The sequence below is a fragment of the Myotis yumanensis genome, unplaced genomic scaffold (assembly GCF_028538775.1).
Source record: "Myotis yumanensis isolate MYYU_CA2020_CCGP unplaced genomic scaffold, mMyoYum1.0.hap1 SCAF_11, whole genome shotgun sequence".
NCBI classification, from domain to species: domain Eukaryota; kingdom Metazoa; phylum Chordata; class Mammalia; order Chiroptera; family Vespertilionidae; genus Myotis; species Myotis yumanensis.
This window is the reverse complement of record NW_027223762.1, coordinates 12,206,126-12,225,737: the sequence shown is the minus strand read 5'-3', so window position 1 is coordinate 12,225,737 and position 19,612 is coordinate 12,206,126. Positions and strand designations below refer to the sequence as shown.

Here is a 19,612-nt window from a genome sequence, read left to right as displayed (position 1 = left end):
TCAGGATCAGGGAGCTTTTAATGTCTGCTATCTTATGCTCGCTGAGAAACAACTATCAATACATGTCACAGTAAAAGCTTGCTGGATTTTAAATAAAGAGAATATTTGGTGGAAATTACCAGTTTCCTTCATACTAATTGTATAAAACTAAATGAACTTTCAAACAGTTCCAATAATAAAGGACAATGCAAGAATTCATCCAAAAAGAAATTCTAGGGAGATAAATTAGCCTAATTCTCTTCTTCTGGATACACAGAATGCCAAACCCTTTCCTTTCCTATGGAAGGTGAGAAGAATGAAACATTTCAAAACTGCAAATGTACTAAAACTCAATCTTTAGTGACAAGTCATACACATGTTTAACTCATGCCATGACCTATTCTCCCTAACTATATGAAAGAATGATAGGACCAACCACTGAAATGCTTTTTACCCCAGCAACATTTCCTTTAAACTTTTCAAAGACAGAGCATCAGTAAGATTATTGCATTCAAGTATATCATGAATTAAAGCTACTTCTTGAAAAGCCAGGATTACTTTGGCTAGTATGCTATCACTTTAGTTGTTTCTTAACAATTTCACTTGATAGGTTCAGGTTTTCAAGTTTCCATCCCATTTCTACAACTCATTTTGTCTATTAATGGATAAAATAGGTACATTTGGACATATAAACTTATGATGGCTTTCACAGTGCAGTAAAATTTCACTATAGCAAATCAGTAGGGTGTGTAGTCAAACTCCATGCTATCTCAATGTTAGAAGTCTACTTAACCTTTCATTTATTTGGGATGTCAAGGTAAAACTATACTGATGCTGATAAAGAGTATCCTAACCCTAGAAATTTGAAGAGTTTATTTTAGGATTTAGACTATCAGTCATAAGCCTCGTGATTAAAAATTAGAAGCATCCAAATATAAATAATATGTAAAGCAGTTTCTAATGCAAACTTTGTTTTTAAGAGTACAGCCAAATATTCCAAGGTTATGATTCAACAACTTCAGGAACTTAGATTAAAACCCTCAACAGATATTCTGGGTTACTTCTGGAATGCCAGTTGGTTGTTGTTGTTTTTATTGTGTTGGGATTATTGAAACACTAGATAAGATGACAAAAATCACAAAGAGCTTATAATTTTTAAAAAATATTTTTAAATTGAATTTATTGAGGTGATATTCATTAATAAAATTGTATAGGTTTAAATAGGTTTTTTGTTGTGGGGGTATTTTTTTTGCTACTATTTTGTGTTATATAAATATTTCTTTTTTGGTCCTTGTTGTTTTAATCTCTTTGCATGAACAACAGATCCAGAAAGACATCAGTGCTTCAATGTACCCATTTCACCTACAGGAGAAAAATCATTTCATAGTACTTTTATTTGGGGAAAGGAAAGAAGCTTTCTAATTTGCCAAATAGATTCCACTTTTCTCCTATTTGACTAGCAAAAAAAAAGTAAGGGCATCATAATATAAATTTAGAAGTCTTGGAAAAGAAAATGGGAAAATTTGATTTTGAAAAGAAAATTTAAGACAGATTATGATTCAAGGAACATTTTTTTTCCTTTGACCTTCAAGAACAGGAGCAAAGGCAACATCAAGTTCAAATAAACAAGACAACCAATCAAACTGATAAGGCCCCAAAAATCAAACCAAAGATACTGTAATTGTAAATTATGGAGTAAAGTGATTACATAAATAAGGTACTTTCATATATTACTGCATCTGGTTTTAAATAGTCTGAAATAGAGTTTTAACTGGAATATATGGAGGTCAATGAGTCTGTGATCTAAGAGTTTCCAAGGAAACTGCTTGCTACTCTAATGGAGCATAGTAAATGCTGAAACCGAATTAGTTATGCTTAATAATGACAGCTCTAATACATATATTTTCTACAACAGGAGTGAGGAGAAACTAATGTAAATTGCTCACTTCCATTCTCACTTGGACTTCACAACTCCTGGATACAGAGTAGAAAACTAGTCTAATAGAAACTAAAAATGAAAGTATAATGAAGCACAAAAATCCTATGTTTTACTTAATGAAACATGAAAATTAAAAAAGTGTTCCTTAATCTTTTCTATTGCCTATCATTTATATTCCACAAGACCACACTTCCAATCATTATTAAGATTAATATCTAATATTATTTACTCACTACAATATGCAGGAAAACTTGTACAGGATTCTGTCTTCTCTTCAAACTGTTATAAACACTGCTAACTCTTTGAACAACATCAAATTAGGAAGGTAGAGCTTTTTCTTACATTAGACTAAAGCTATATAGCCCCAGGTTGAAATATGGAACTGAGGGCAGTCACAACCAAAGCCCGCATCTAGCGATGAACCTAGGCCTTTGTCTTAGGCTTCCAGTTCAGAACTTTCTCCCTGGTCCATTTAGTTTCTTTCACCCTAACCACAGCCTAGCCACTTGCATTCTATCTTTCTCTGCAAAGCATCTGCAGATCCCTCCCCAAACCACAGCTTGCCTGCATTCATTTTAAAGAATGTCATGGCCCAGCCAGTGTGGCTCAATGGTTGAGCATTGACCTATGAACCAGGAGGTCACAGTTTGATTCCCAGTCAGGGCACATGACCAGGTTGTGGGCTTAATCCCCAGTAGGGGGTGTGCGGGAGGCAGCAGTGATTCGCTCTCATCATTGATGTCTCTATCTCCCTCTCCCTTCCTCTCTGAAACCAATAAAAATATATTAAATATTTAAAAAAATAAAAATAAAAAATGCCCTGTACAGTGGCCTAATTCAATTCTCGTTCTCTTCAGGTCAGGCCAACTATGAGGTGCCTGAGATCAACTGCTAACATAAGTATGGAAAATAAAATGCCCTTTAGCAAGGCATAGTTAGTATGCAATCTGACTTAAAGATAGAATGCATATTAGACAATTTCTAACAGATCTTTCATGCCAAGAAGGTTATTGACTATAAACGGGTGTTTTTTCCAAAATTTAATTTACTTATACTAATTTTATCTTATAATTAAACATCATTTCAAAATTACTTTTAGGGCTACCCTTTTAGCTTTTAGGTAACAAAGGAACTTAATGGATCTAATGCAATTAAACTATATATATAAAAGCCCAGTGACCTGAACAGTGGAAAAACCAGAACAACCAGAACGACCGGTGGCTATGACGGGCACTGCAGCAGCCAACCGACCTGATCTGGCCCCTGATTGGTCCCCAACACCTCAATCGGGGGCGTGGACAGCTGGCCAACCGCCCGTAGCCCCTCCCCCCTGCCAGCCCAGCCCAATGGGCCCCCATTGTGGTGGGCCAGCCAGACCTCACCCATGCACAAATTTGTGCACCAAGCCTCCAGTATTTTAATAGAATTAATCATCCAAACAAATGCTGGTAAACCAATCACATACATATTCAGAGTAATATAATTACTTAAAAAATTCATTTATAGTCTCATATTGACAACTATATATTTTTACCTTGAGAAGGTATGTGGGAATATTACTGAAATCCACCGGCAACTTCAAAAGGAAACGAGCTGAAAATTCACCAGTCTGTAGAAAGAAAAGTATAAAAATAAGATTAAAAATCAAAAAATAGGTTGTGAAATGACAATTACAGCCAAAATCACAAGTTCAACCTGTTCAAAATATAGGCATCTTCAGTTTGGGTAAAACAACATGAAACAAACAGTCAAGAAAAAAAAAGGATGAAAAAGTAGGGGAAGATCAAAAAAAGTATTAAATTATTAGTTACTAAAAAGTACAATTAAAACTTTTAAAATGTTTTATAAATGCAATAAAAGTATAATGCAGTAGTATTACCTTTGTTTATTTTTAAGTATAAAAAGAATACCTAATGTATGGTTTCTTAAAAACATGAACAATAGAGACAGACCTGCCCCTTTGATTCCTTTGCTTTTACTGAAGCATTCAGACCACTTCACTAATACAGGGGTGGGCAAAAGATTAATAATAATGAGTAATATAATAATTAATAAATACATAATAATATAAGAATAAGCTCTGTGTTTCACTCTCTCACAATCATAAACCTACTTTTGCCCCTCCCTGAATTTATGACCCACAGGCTCAGGACATATATCATCAGCCTTCATAATTTGACTAGAAGTGCACACAAGGTCAAACTTCTACCCATATAAAGCAATTCATCAGTGGATACGCCAAATAAGATTTAATTCCCTGAAAATCTGTTAACATTATCATCAACTAATATTTTTCAGTGATTCTATCTATAAACCAGTCTTCATAGGAAAGATATACAGAGGTTTGGCAATTTAGAACATTTAACTAAGCTATCAATAATACTTTCTATTTTTTAAAAGAGAAAATTCATATTAGAGAAAAAATTCAATTTTTATGATGGGAAAGGCTAAGGAATCACATTTTTTATATGTTTTTATTTATTTCAGAGAGAGGAAGGGAAAGGAATGGAGAGGAAAAAACCATCAGTGATGAGAAAGAATCATGAATCACCTGTTTCCTGCATGCCTCCTACTGGAAATCGAGCCCACAACCTAGGCACGTGCCCTGACCAGGAATGAAACCATGAGGTCCTGCTTCATGAGTCGCCGCTCAACCACTGAACCACACCAGCCGGGCTAAGGAATCACATTTTTTAAAATCTTTGTCATAGTCTAGAGGAGGGGTTTTCCAATTGGGTTGTACAGACACCTAGGGGGTTCCAAGGGAAATCTTGCAAAAGCAACAAAGATGGGTGCTGAGCTGGTGGGATTCTGGGTCTTCCAGCCTCTCTTAATGCAAGCCTGCAGCTCAGCTTGGAATTTTGACATGTTGGGTTTCACTGTTACATGTTGTCTGGACAAAGAACTTCAGGGATAATCTAGAACCACTCTAAAGAGTTTATTTCTAGCTTTTCATATTGTGACTACTATAGAGCTCCCAATATCTCCACTCCCTTCCTCCCTTATGAAAACAAACACCTCAAACTCCCCAAAACATATCTTTAAACACAGTACACACTTACAGGTTTTTAATGGATGAGTGGATGAGCACACACAGTATACATGCACACTTTTTTTAAAAAATATATATTTTATTGATTTTTCACAGAGAGGAAGGGAGAGGGATAGAGAGCCAGAAACATCAATCATCGATCAGCTGCCTCCTGCACACTCCCCCACGGGAGATGTGCCCGCAAGCAAGGTACATGCCCTTGACTGGAATCGAACCTGGGACCCCTGAGTCCGCAGGCCGACGCTCTATCCGCTGAGCCAAACTGGTTAGGGCACACATGCACACTTCTTACATTTGATCCACAACATGCATCATTCTTTTCTACAAACACCCTAGCAACTGGCTCCAAAGTCTTGGCCCTCATTTTAAAACTCTAACCTAAAGCCTTAAAAATTCAAACAGAAATATAAACCTTGAGCTCAAAAAGATCACAATGATAACCACCATCTGCATAGTTGTTTGCTGTTTGTTTTACTGCTTACAACATCTTTTAATTTACATCAACTCTGGCTAAGGACAGAGCACTTCTTCCTTACCACAAGCGTAACCCTGAGACAGAAAAGGCAGAATGAGAGAAATGAATGAACAGAATTAAAGCTGAGGCAGCCAGATAGAGTCACAGCAGGCACTGTGCCACCAGGAATCCAAAGGTGAGAATGAGGACTAAACCTGAGAGCTGAGAGCTGCACTCAGTATAAAACATCAATACATTCACTCTACTCAAAACCCAACATCTGAGAGGATAGTTAAGAACCACTTGAGAATGTATAAACAACTCATCATAGTGGGTGGAAGGAGGTCTCTGAAAGATCCTAATAAAACTCTTACCTTCTGTTATGGTCCAAGATTACTAAAAGGTGTGGTTTTGGTGCTATGTTAAGCTTTTAGAACTACCATAAGCTCCTAGAACTCTAGAACTAACATAACCTGTTAAATGTGATTCTTTGGACCTAAGAGAGTCTGTTTTTAAGTATGAGAGGTCATACTTTAAAAGGAGTAAGTATAGGGGCAACATAAATAAAGTACAGAGGTACAGAGTTAAATAGGAGCTTATAAGAGGGGCACCTAGCCCAATGGGAGTTTGGTGAGGGATATTGGAACACAAACAGAAAAGTCTTCCTTATCTAATGAAAAAAAACAAACTAACAGAATAGAAACAGACTCAGAGATACAGAGAACAAACTCACAGCTGTCAGAGGGGAGGGGAGTTGGGTCAGTGTTACTGGAGTGAACAAGCACTGATACTGATCTGAGGTCATCCAGAAACTCCCTTCTCCGTAGGTGAGCTATTTTCAAACCCCTGTGGGATGTGCAACAATCATTCATAAAATCAGTGAACACCAAAATGGCTACTACATGTATGTGGAACATTTGTTAAGTCATTCCTGTGGAGGTTGACACCGGTTTTTAAAAAGTACCAAGGAATTAGAAGAGGTTGGTTGGACAGACAATAGTAAGTCAGACTCCATTCATTTTTTATTCATTTTCAAATTTTAGGGTCAAACAACCTACCAATTTATAAGTAGCCATTTCTACCCACTAGTCTAAAATGTCAATCTGTAAGTTAAAATGGCAATCTCAAAACTTTGAATTTCTTAGACTCAATGGGTCTTATATTTTTAAATAACAAAAGGAGTGAAATGTGGGATTTAAAAAATTAAAAGAACTCTTGTACATATAAGGTAATCAGGAAAATAATTGCATATTTAGCACTTGGACTCATTTGAACTGCTAGTTATTTTAGTACATGCACAGAACTTTAGCTCTTTTGCCCTTTTTTAGTTTGTACAATATATTTTTATTCTACCCGCTATTTCAGACCAACATTCTTTTAAAAATTCTCAGATGAGCCTGGCCGGCGTGGCTCAGTGGTAGAGTGTCATCCTATGAACCAGGAGGTGATGGTTTGATTCCGGTCAGGGTACATGCCTGGGTTGCAGGCCCGATCCCCAATGCGGGATGTGCCGGAGGCAGCCGATCAATGATTCTCTCTCATCACTGATATTTCCATCTCTCCCTCCTCCTCCCTTCCTCTCAAAAATCAATAAAAATATATTTTTTTGAAAAATGCTCAGATGATCCCTACATTATCCCTTCTCAAAATGTTGATCCTAGAACTAGTATAAATGTATGTTTATTGGCAACAGACTGATTTATACAGCTAAATTCATAATAAATGAATCTTAATGCTGTGAAGAGAATTTGATCTAATAGAAACCATAGAGTACTTTATTATCTCCAACTTTCAAGCCTACTATACATTCTTTATTTTGCCGTTGAGAGACTAAATAAAACAGCACTTGTTTCTAATAGCATTGGAAACATCAGAAACTAGGCAAGAATTCCGTTTTCAGTTTTACCCTGATTTTCCTTGTGAGCTGTAAGCTAATCTTCCTCTGCAAAATTGAGTAAATAGTGATTTAAAGCATATTTTACTATAAAAGTTGAGCTATAAACATGATATGAGAAGCAAAACGTAAGTCAGAAATCCTTTCTGAGTTCTATCTCCAACAATGACTTTTCCCGTTTTTTTATATTTGAAGTTCCAAGTTATTCAAGCAATTTATGGTCACTCTGTGGTAATGTCAAAGACTGCTTCCATAGCAATCTTTCCTGTAAGCTGAAAATGAGACATTTAGATGCAGCCAAGTGAACAGAATAATTTGATTTTTTTTTCAATCCTTGGTCAAATCCTCTCTTGGATAGATGTAGAAAATTATCTGACCTATGACTGTTAAAATGTCAGCCATTCTGCCAACTGCCTTAATGGCAATTTCCCCAGCATTAGCAATAAATACGTGCATCCTTCCTTCTTTCAAGTTATAGTACATTGGCAAGTAACAAACTAACAACACTGAGTTTGGGCAATGTATTAGGTCTAAGCTTTTCTTCTGGTAATAGCAGCTGTGTCATAGTTCTCTCCCTGTTTTGAAAGTGACAGGTAGGCATCTTATGCAGACTGGATTCCAAACCCAGGTTGCTCTGTAAAGGGAAATTTTACTTTCTTAGAGACTGTTCCCTGTCAACAAGCTTTCATCTGAAATTAACTGCTCTTACCACTTAGATAGCTAAAAGCTAAGAAATACTCAAGAGTGGCTATAATTTTAGCTGGGTGACAGCCTGGTAAGGGTGATTCTTCCAATGGACTCTGACAACCGATAGGCTAAGTCTGCAGGTTGTTCCCTGGCAAATGCATAATTATCTACTGCATGTAAAAAGGAAAGCGAAAGTTAGGCTAATTAGAACATCTCATACTTTACAAAATGGTGTTCTAAGATTGTTCTAAGTTCTAATACTGTTTAATTATTCCCCAAACCCTGTTCAGTAGGTCTAATTCATTTATACCTATTTTAGAAATGAGAAAATTGAGGCTTAGAATAGTCAAAAAACTTGCCTACAATAATTAAGAGAATAATAGAGTCAGAGCTCAACCTAAGGCTCAAGATGTATTCATCCATTCATTGCTATAGGTTAAGAGCCTAAAATCTGTCAGGACCTATAAAGGCACTGCAAATATTATGAGTAAAATAGAAATGATACAGTCAACATGATGAAAGGGAAAATGCCTATAATCAAGAATACTCTATCTGGCAAGGTTATCATTCAGAACTGAAGGAGATCAAAAATTTCCCAGACAAATATAAGAATAACCAATGGACACAAGATACTGGGGGGTAGGGGAAGCCGGGGGAAGGTCAATGAGGAAAAAAGGAAACATATGTACTACTCTTTGTAATACTTTAAGCAATAAAATAAAATAAAATAATCTGCCAAAAAAAAAAAAAAAGAATCTCCCAGACAAGCAAAAGCTAAAGTTCATCACCACTATATCAGCATCACAAGAAATGTTATGCCCAGCTGGTGTGGCTCAGTGGTTGAGCGTCGATCTATGAACCAGAAGGTCACAGTTCAATTCCGGTCAGGGCACATGCCGGAGTTACAGGCTCAATCCCCAGTAGGGGGCGTGCAGGAGACAGCCAATCAATGATGTTCCTCTCATCAATGTTTCTATCTCTCTATCCCTCTCCCTTCCTTTCTTAAGTCAATAAAAATATATTTATTTTAAAAAGAAATGTTAAAGGAAATTCTTTAAGTGGAAAAAAAAGGTCAAACTAGAAATAAGAAAATATATGAAAGAAAAACTCTCACTAGTAAAGGCAAACATATCGAAAAAGTAGTAGACCAAACATTCATAAAACTAGTATGAAAACAATAAAAATGGCAATAAGCACATGCCTATCAATAAACACTTTTTTAATATTTTTATTGATTTCAGAGAGGAAGGGAGTGGGAGAGATAGAACATCAATGATGAAAGCGAATCATTGTCTGCCTCCTGCATGCCCCTCCACTGGGGACTGAGCTTGCAACCTGGACATGTACCCTTACCGGGAATTGAACCATGACGTCCTGGTTCATAAGTCGACATCAACCACTAAGCCACGCCAGCCGGGCTCAACAAATACTTTAGATGTAAACAGACTAAGTGCTCCATTCAAAAGACATAGATAGGATGGCTGAATGGATTAAAAACAACAAAAAAGACCATTACATATTCTACCCACATGAGACTCATTTCAGAACAAAAGACACACACTGACTGAAAGTAAATGGATGGAAAAAGATATTTCATGAAAATGAAAATTTTTTTAAAAGCTGGGATAGCAATACTTATAGGCAAAATAAACTTTAAAACAAAGGTTATAACAAAAGACAAAGGAACTAGAAATTCCACTACTGGGTGCTTAGACAAAGAAAGTGAAACATGAATTCAAAAAGATATATGCACCCCTATATTCAATGCAGCATTACTTACAGTAACCAAGATATGGAAGCCAACTAGGTATCCACTGATAGATGAATAGATAGAGGAGTAGTTATGTATGTATGTATGTATGTATACACACACACACACACACACACACAGAGGAATATTATTCAGCCATGAAAATGATTAAAATCTTGCCATTTGTGACAATATGGATTGATCCAGAATGTGGACTTACTTATGCTAAGTAAAATAAGTCAGAGAAAGACAAATACTCTATCATTTCACTTATATGTGGAATCTAAAAACCTAAACAAATGAACAAAGAGAACAAACAGACTCATAGCAGAGAACTGATAGCTGCCAGAGGGTTGGGCAGGGGAGGACTGGGCAAAAAGATGAAAGCAATTACGAGGTACAAACTTACAGTTTTGATATAAATAGTTAAGAGGGTAAATTTAATTTTATATATCTTTTACCACAATAAAATAAGATATATTTTTTAAAAAAACAAAAAACCTTGAACTGAATAAACAAGATAATTTGTAACAAGAATAAATTTTAATCCTACTAGTTCAAAGGCATTAATCATGTATAAGACCTTGGAAACCATGTCCTTTTAAGAAAAAGCTGAAGAATAAGACAGAGGAGGCATATTTAACGTAAGTAAAGGAAGACTAAGTGAAACCTAAAAGAATTAGCACAGAGAAGGGAAGTTAAACTTATTCTGTACTTAACTAGACTAGAGAGTTTATTAATGTACTTATTCAACTAATGTTGACAGAGAGTAAACAATGTGGCAGACACTGTTCTGGGTGTTTTTGATATAGAACGAAGAGAACAAAGATCCCTGCCTCCATGGAATTTATATCCCAGTGTAAGGGATAGACAAGCAATAGACATAAGTAAGTGTGTAGGCTGCTTCTAGGTGGCTTCCAATAGTCCCTGGTAGTTGCACTATTATGTCATTCCTCCCTGTGTGTAGACTGGACTTAAACAGAATACAGCACAGATGATGAGATGTCTCTTCTGAGATTAGGTTAGAAAGAATGTGACTCTCTCTTGCCCACACTCTCGCTCTCCTGACTGATTGACTGCTCTGATGAAGCCAGCCGCCGTGCTATGAGCTGCCATGGGGAGAGGCCCTGTGAAGAGGCAAGGAGCTGAGGGCAGCCTCCAGCCAACAGCCAGCAGTGAACTGAAAGGTACCCACAGCCTTAGGAATGAGCTGAGAATGGATTCATCTCCAGGTGAGTCTTGAGATGACTGCAGCCCTGGCCAATACCTTGAGTGCAGCTTGTGAGAGACTCTAAGCAGAGAGTCTACATAGACTACTGACAAATAAAAACTATGATAATCTATGTTGTTTTATCTCAGAGGGAAGGGGGAAGGGCGGGCAGAGATTAACCAAAGAATTTATATGCTTATATGCATAGCCCAAGAACACAGATAATAGTGCAGTGAAGGCGTGGGAGGAAGGGGGGTTCACTGGTGGGAAAAAGGGGACATCTGTAATACTTTGAACAATAAGAATAAATTTAAACATAAGAAATAATAAAATACTAACATGCAAAAAATAAATGTTTTAAACCACTAATTTCTAGAATAATTATCTAATGCAGCAACATATAACTAATACAATATATTCATCATATATTATGTTAAAAAAGAGATGCAAAAAACGTAGAGCAGGGTACAGGTGGAGGGATGCGAATTATCCTTTTAAAAAGAGGTGTTACAAAGACTTGCAAGTGAATGTTTACAGCATTATTCTTAACAGTTAAAACATGGAAACCCAAATGTCCATCGTTGGAGGATGGATAAACAAAATGTGGTATGTCTATCCAATGGAGTATTAGTCAACCACAAAAAGAAATGAACTGCTAAGACATGCTACAACATGGATGAACCGCAAATGTATTAAGAGAAAGAAGCCAGTTAGAAAAGACCACATATTATATGATTCCATTACATGAATGTTCAGGAAAGAACATCTATATAGCAGAAACTAGTTTAGTGGTTACCCAGGTCTGGAGATAGGGATAGAATTAACTGTAAATGGCATGAGGAACCTTACTGGGTGATGAAATCATTAAAAAATGGGATTGTGTTTGTGGTTGCTCAACTCAGCAAATGTGTTAAAAATCATTGCCTTATACACTTAACACAGGTGAATTTATGATATGCAAACTATACCTCAAAAAAGTTGTTTAAGAAAACCATGCGTGTTAACACAGGCATGGCTGAGACTATGACAAATGAGTAAAAACTATAAGGAAGGGCATTAGGCATGCAAGTAGTTAGGGGAACTACACCATACAACAGGAACACTATATACAAAGCCTACAGCACAAGCACACCTGGTGTGTCTGCAGCACAGCAAAGGTGTGGCTAGAGCTGAATATTTTTAGATAGGAAGGTAGGAGATGAAGTGAGGGAATTAGTGAAGAATAAAGGATGGTGGTGATAGAAATCATGTAGAGCATTTTATGCCACTGGCTTTTACCATGAGCGTCAAAGAGAGGTATATGAAAGTTCTAGGCTAAGGAGTGATATGATCCGACTTGCATTTCAAAAGGATTATACAAGCCTTGCCAGTGTGGTTCAGTGGTTAAGTGTTCATCCATGAACCAGGAGGTCATGGTTCAATTCCTGGTCAGGGCATATGCCTGGGTTGCGAGCTTGATTCCCCAGTAGGGGGCGTGCAGGAGGCAACCAATCGATGATTCTCTCTTATCACTGATGTTTCTATCTCTCTCTCCCTCTCCCTTCCTCTCTCTGAAATCAATAAAAATATTTTTTTAAAGAAAGGATCATATAACTTAAAGAAACTATAAAAAGAAATTATAAAAGGCTCCATATAAACTAGCTACCTCACATATCCGACTGGGATACTAAAGAGGTCTGGACACAGACAATAGGGTTGTGAAGGCCAGGGGGTGCGTGGCCTGGAAGAGGTAAATGGAGGGGGGGAAAGGGAATATATGTAATACTTTCAACAATAAAGATGTTAAAAAATAAAAAAGGGAAACTTGCCAGTGTCTCAAAATGTGGCCTATGAACCACCTGAATCAAAACCTGGTTTCTGAGAAACCAAGATGGCGGCATAGGTTAACGCCAGAGTTTGCTGCCTCGAACAACCACTTCAAAAATACAACTAAAAGACGGAACGGACATCATCCAGAACCACAGGAAGGCTGGCTGAGTGGAAGTTCTACAACTAGGAGGAACCGAGAATCAGAGGAGGCGCAGTGCTGAAGTAAAATACTAAGGTGCGGAGTGCGCACGGCGCGGGCTGGTGGCTGAGGGCGTGGTTGTCTGTTTCAATCTGGAGGGAGCCTCAGACTCAGAGCTCCAGATCCGGGCAAGTCTCTAGGGACCCAGACTCAAACGGGAGAAGCGGGACTGTCTGGCTATGGTCCCTCCGAGGTTTGCAGCTGTTGCTGGGACAGAGAGGCAGAGCCCCTGGGGACGGACTGAGAGCAGCCATAACTGCTCCCTCCTCCGCCCTGTTGATCCCGTGGGACCCGCCCCGCCCAAGCCCTGCACAGAGGCATTTGCCAGATAGCCTCAGGCAAAGGCTAGATTAGCACCTCCCTAGAGGACACAAGTTCTTCCACTGCAGACACAGCTGATTATCACAGCCAGTTGGCCTGGAGGTCAAATCCCTCTAGTATTAACTATAACAATCAAGGCTTAACTACAACAAGACTGCGCACAAAGACCACTCGGGGGTGTACCAAGAAAGTGTAAAAAATGCGGAGACAAAGAAACAGACAAAACTATCAAGGGAGGATACTGAGTTCAGAACCACACTTTTGAGGTCTCTCAAGAGGCTTCTAGAGTCTGTCGATAAACTTGATGAGATGTACAGGAAATCTAATGAGACCCTCGATGGTGTGATAAAGGACCATCTAGAAAGTAAGCATACACTGACTGAAATAAAGAATATTATACAGACTCCCAACAGCAAACCAGAGGAACACAAGAATCAAGTCAAAGATTTGAAATGCGAAGAAGCGAGAAACACCCAACTAGAAAAGCAAAATGAAAAAAGAACCCAAAAATACGAAGATAGTGTAAGGAGCCTCTGGGACAGCTACAAGTGTACCAACATCAGAATTATAGGGGTACCAGAAGATGAGAGAGAGCAAGATATTGAAAACCTATTTGAAGAAATAATGACAGAAAACTTCCCCCACCTGGTGAAAGAAATAGACTTCCAAGTCCAGGAAGCACAGAGAACCCCAAACAAAAGGAATCCAAAGAGGACCACACCAAGACACATCATAATTAAAATGCCAAGAGCAAAAGACAAAGAGAGAATCTTAAAAGCAGCAAGAGAAAGAAACTCAGTTACCTACAAGGGAATACCCATACAACTGTCAGCTGATTTCTCAACAGAAACTTTGCAGGCCAGAAGGGAGTGGCAAGAAATATTCAAAGGGATGAATAGCAAGAACCTACAACCAAGATTACTTTATCCAGCAAAGCTATCATTCAGAAGTGAAGGTCAGATAAAGAGCTTCACAGATAAGGAAAAGTTAAAGGACTTCATCACCACCAAATCAGTAGTATATGAAATGCTGAAAGGTATCCTTTAAGAAGAGGAAGAAGAAGAAAAAGGTAAAGATACAAATTATGAACAACAAATATGCATCTATCAACAAATGAATCTAAGAATCAAGTGAATAAATAACTGGATGTACAGAATGAACTGGTGATTATAATAGAATCAGGGACATGGAAAGGGAATGAACTGACTATTCTTGGGGGGAAAGGGGGTGTGGGAGATGCGGGAAGAGACTGGACAAAAATCGTGCACCTATGGATGAACACAGTGGGTGGAGAGTGAGGGGGGAGGGTGAGGTGGGAGCTGGAAGGAGGGGAGTTATGGGGGGAAAAAAAGAGGAACAAATGTAATAATCTGAACAATAAAGACTTAATTAAAAAACAAACAAACAAACAAACAAACAAACCTGGTTTCTGGACACTTGGGGCTGGGGATGTGAAACTCCAAATTTTACAAATTTCCCAGGTGATAACTCTGAGAAACACAATGAACCAGATAAACATCAAGGTCCCTTTAAACTCTAAATTATGAGAACATATGTAGGCAACCTGAACCATGTCTATCTAAGGAAATGGCTAGGGCTTATTATAACTAGACTAGAGGCCCGGTGCACAAATTCGTGTACGGGTGGGGTCCAGCCGGCGCGCATCAGGGCCAATTGGGGCCAGCCAGGGGAGGGGTCGCAGGAGGTTGGCTGGCTGGCCCCGCCCCCATTTGGGTGGGGGTGGCCGATCAGGGCAGGGTTGGCCGATAGGAGGGGCTGCAGGAGGTTAATCAGCCAGCCCCACCCCAATCAGGGTGTGAGGGGCCGTGGGAGGTTGGCTGGCTGGCCCCACCCGCATTGGGCTGGTTGGCTGGCCACGGTGTGCGTCATAGCGACCAGTTGTTCTGGTCATTCCAGTCTCTTGGCTTTTATATATATAGATATCTGAATTGATTATTTTATTTTATTACAGATAAAGTGCATTTTTTCCCCATTTCCAAAAACCTTACCCAGTTATTTTTTTTCCCAGCATAAATTTCCATGTTCTCTCCATACTGGGGCTCTTCCAGCAATGTCTGGTATTCAAACATGAGGCGGGAGCTCTCACGGAGACGGCTGCATTGAAATTGGTGATATTGTTGCACAAGTTCCTTCACCACAAGTAAGAGACATTCGGGATTTGAGGGATTCCAGGAGGCAAGGTTCTGTAGAAGCCATAAATAAAAGGCCAGTTAAAAATGAATTCTCATACAAATCCAGCATACAGTAGCACATCGATATAGAGGGAAAGAATGATGAAATGCAGAGGAGCATACTCCTCTTAGTGATAAACTCAGAGCTGAAGTTAGAAAATTCTTTTCAGCTTGGCGATTTCTCCTGCCTTCTAAAAACCCTCGCAGAAAATCAAGAGAAATTCCATCATGAGTAGCCAGAAACAGTAAACTGTAAAGCAGAGTAGTAATAAACAATAAACCTAAATATCCTAGAAGACTATAATTTTAGCTCTGGAAGACTTAATTTGTTTCTTACTCATTTATAATTTTATTTTTTTAATCTGCACCTAAATTCAGCATTATATGCTAATGGTATCAACTCAGATCCACAGACCATCTGTGATACCAGATATAAATAAATGTTCTGGTAAACACTAGAGCCCCACAGAAATATAAGCATAATGCTGATGGCTCAGCCTGAAAAGGAATGGAGTAGAGATAAGGGAAAATACAATTAGCAAATGCAAGATTCAGAGAAAAAAGAGGAAGAAAATGGCTTTGAGAGCTTTTGACCAGGAAAGGGACTAGAAATGAGAGAAGAACTGATAAGTATATACTATTTTTAAGCTCACTTTCATTCATTCAACAACTATTTACCAAGTACCTATTATGTATGCGCCACTGCTCTTGGCAGAGATGAGAACAAGCCAAACCCTTGCTCTCAAGGAGCTTACATTTTAGTGGCCAAAATAAACAACAAACAAACAAGGAAATATGTCAGATGGTGATAAATGCTACTCAGAAAAATAGAGCATGCGTCCCAGAAGCCTAATGAAGGAAGTACTTCAAGGAGAAAGAAACAATCAGACTGGGTCAATGATGTTGATAAGTAAGTTGAGACCTGAGAACTGACTGCTGGTTCTAGAGACACTTAGGTCAATCCTGTCCTCAACAAGTGCTACTTGCTGAAGTGGAGCTTGATTGCCGAGGGTTTAAGAGAGAATGGGCAGAATGCAATAGCGAACAGCTACACCGACAATGCAATCTGGTAACTAGAGGGGGTGTGGAGCTCAAGGGAAAGTTTTGCTCAGATATTTGTAGCCTAATGGAATGTTGGTGTGGAGAGGGGATAAACGTGATGATGCAAGGTGGGGAAGCAGAATCCCAGGAGAGAACATAGTGAATAGGCAGCTAACCCTGGGATCTCATAGAGTGTTGGCCTTGGCAATAAGCAGAGAATCCATCCAAAGGGAAAGGAGAAAAGTCAAACTAGATGAGTGGAAATGCAGGCAGGCCCTTCCATGTGGTGAGAAGAGCTGGTGGCGGTTCTCTCCGGAAAGCTGATATTATCTCCTGAAGCAGGAAGGAAGGTCATCAGCTGAGAGTGAGAAAGAAGGAGTGAATATTAGAAGTTTGAGAAGTGTGAAATAGTCATTTAGAAGAGTCATTCAGAAAAATAAATGGACTGAGGAAATTAAGAGGAATTCCACATAGCGCTAAAAGCTCCACTGAGGTTGGAGGTATGATTATTAAGTGAGACCAATTAGCATAAATTCCACTGTCTGGATGCAATGTGGAATGGGAGGAATTTAAATTTAACAAAGGCTGATACCCTTTGTAATACTTTAAGAGGAAAATAAAAAAAAAAAAAAAAAAAAAAAAAAAAAAAAAAAAAACAAAGGCTGAGATTTTGCCAGACAAGTACAATAGACAGAAAGAGGGACAAGAGATCTTAGAAAGTTTGCAAAAACAATTATTGTAATTATGAACCATGCACTTTAAGTCAGGAAAAAGCCAAGTAAGTTCATAATGGAAGTGAGAGTTAGTGAAAAAGTGGTAGGACCTATAGCCCTGGTGAGCTGAAAAAATTGTTGGAGTTGAGATACTAAAAAGAATGAATTGGAAAGACAGGAGATGTGGTCAGAAAATGGGACGTTTGAAACTGAGATGATGGAGGTGATCTGTAACTGGTATTAACAAGGTCTGGCTAAGAGTGTGCCTGGCTAAGGTAGAGAGGAGGACAAGATCACTGAAGGAAAGGAAGTCAGGGACTGACTGAGAGGCCAGGGTGTTGAAAGGATTATTTATATAAACATTAAATCACCTGAAACCATGGCAAGGGTAATAATGCAGAGTAACAACAAGCCATGTGCTAAAATCTTCAATGAAGGTCTATAGGTAACAACAACAAGGAAGGATTGGTGGGTCCTATAGTCTGAAGGCATGAATTTCAAAGCTGGGGCTGGGGGATTAGAGAAAACGAACTGACATTTTCCTTGGTAGCAGCATGGAAGAACACCTGCCACGCCTCCATATATTATTATATCATTTTATAGATGAAGAAAGTGAGGCAAAAAGTAGTTCAATATCTTATCCAAGGTCACAAAGCTATCAAACAATAAAGCTGGGTTTCTGACAAGCAATTGGACTCCACGTTCCTCTTTAAGCACTACACCAGATGTTCTTACACAGGTACCTTTGACAGTCTTAAAAAGTATTAAGGGTCCTAGCTTCTGAATATATGAATTATATAATTAAATTTACTATAGTAAAATGAAAACTGAGAAATTAAAAACTTAATTATTAATTCATTTCTAAATAACAATCCTACATGTTAATATAAAAAAATTTTAATGAGATAACTATATTTCCTGAAAAAATAGTGAGAAACATGACATTGTTTTATATTCTTGCAAATCTCTATGTCTGGCTTTTTAAAAAGCTGGACTTCCCTATATGCTTTTACAAAATTCAATGTTGCAATATGTTGTTTTGGCTGAAGTATATAAAGAAAATCCAGCCTCACCTAACAGTACATTGAAAAAGAGGAGTATTTTTAATAGCCTTTCAAATAATTCTGGATATTCTTCTTTGATACTGCACCAAAACTCAACAGTGGTAGTTTCTTAAAGGTTAGCTGCAATGTGAAATCTGAAGGTATATTAATAAACATTTCATGTTCTTACATTAAATTCCATTTGTCTATCCTGCACTTTTAAAATTTATCAATTACAGTTGACATACACTATTGTATTAGTTTCAATTGTACAACATAGTGATTAGACATTTACATAACTTCCAATGCGATCAACCCGACAAGTCTAGTACCTATCTGACACCATACATAATATTACTATACTAGTGGCCCGGTGCACGAAATTCGTGCACAGAGGAAGGGGTTCCCTCAGCCCAGCCTTCACCCTCTCCAATCGGACATCCCTCTCGCAATCTGGGACCGCTGGTTCCTAACCGCTCACCTGCCTGCCTGCCTGATTGCCCCTAACTGCCTCTGCCTGTCGGCCTGATCACCCCTAACCTCTCTACCTGCCTTGCCTGCCTGCCTGATCGCCCCTAACTGCCCTCCCCAGCCAGCCTGATCTCACCCCCAACTGCCCTCTCTGCCTCAGCCCCCACCACCATGGCTTTGTCTGGAAGGAAGTCAGACATCCGGAAGATGGCCGGTTGACCCAGTCTAATTAGCATATTACCCTTTTATTAGTATAGATTATTGAATATATATTGCCTATGCTGTATTTTACATTCCCATGACTGTTTTTATAGCTGGCAATTTGTACTTCTTAATCTCTTCATTTTTTTCCACCCATCCCCCATCTGCAACCATCAGTTTGTTCTCTGTGTTTCTGAGTTTATTTTATATTTTAGATAGATTCCACATATAAGTGAAATTATGTTATATTTGTCTTTCTCTGTCTGACTTATTTCATGTAGACTTTAAATGGATTTTACTCTTGTATGATTTTGTACCATCATGCATTGTTATTTAGATAATACTGATTCACTGAGTTATGCAGATCTTCCAAATGTTGACATGTTTCATTTACACAATATCAAAAAATCACATTCATTAATATCATTGACCAATCTTACCAGAAAAGTCTTCTATCAAAAGAAGACAAAAGTTAAAGAAATGCATCCTTTAAAGGGGTAGTAATAATTACTCTGCTCTACAGAGTGTATGGATTTATAGGGACTAATTGGCAATGAGAAAATCATGAAATGTTCTTTTATTTATAGGAAAGACAGGTTTAAAGGGATGTCTAAATTAAGACTTGATGAACAGAGAAAAACTTAGAGCTTCAGCATC

General features: G+C 38.2%; 1 protein-coding gene across 2 annotated transcripts in view; it reads right to left on the bottom strand.

The window, feature by feature from the left end:
* The window catches only part of BABAM2 (BRISC and BRCA1 A complex member 2), a 351,823-nt gene that overhangs the window by 229,124 nt on the left and 103,087 nt on the right, over positions 1-19,612 (bottom strand). Inside the window, exons 5-6 of one of the 2 annotated variants that reach the window (XM_070428913.1) lie at positions 15,304-15,498; positions 3,453-3,527 (exon numbers count right to left, since the gene is read on the bottom strand). In XM_070428913.1, coding sequence (XP_070285014.1) covers positions 3,453-3,527; positions 15,304-15,498 — 270 coding nt within the window. The remainder of the gene's footprint in view (positions 1-3,452; positions 3,528-15,303; positions 15,499-19,612) is intronic. The other variant, XM_070428914.1, reaches the window with a different exon arrangement.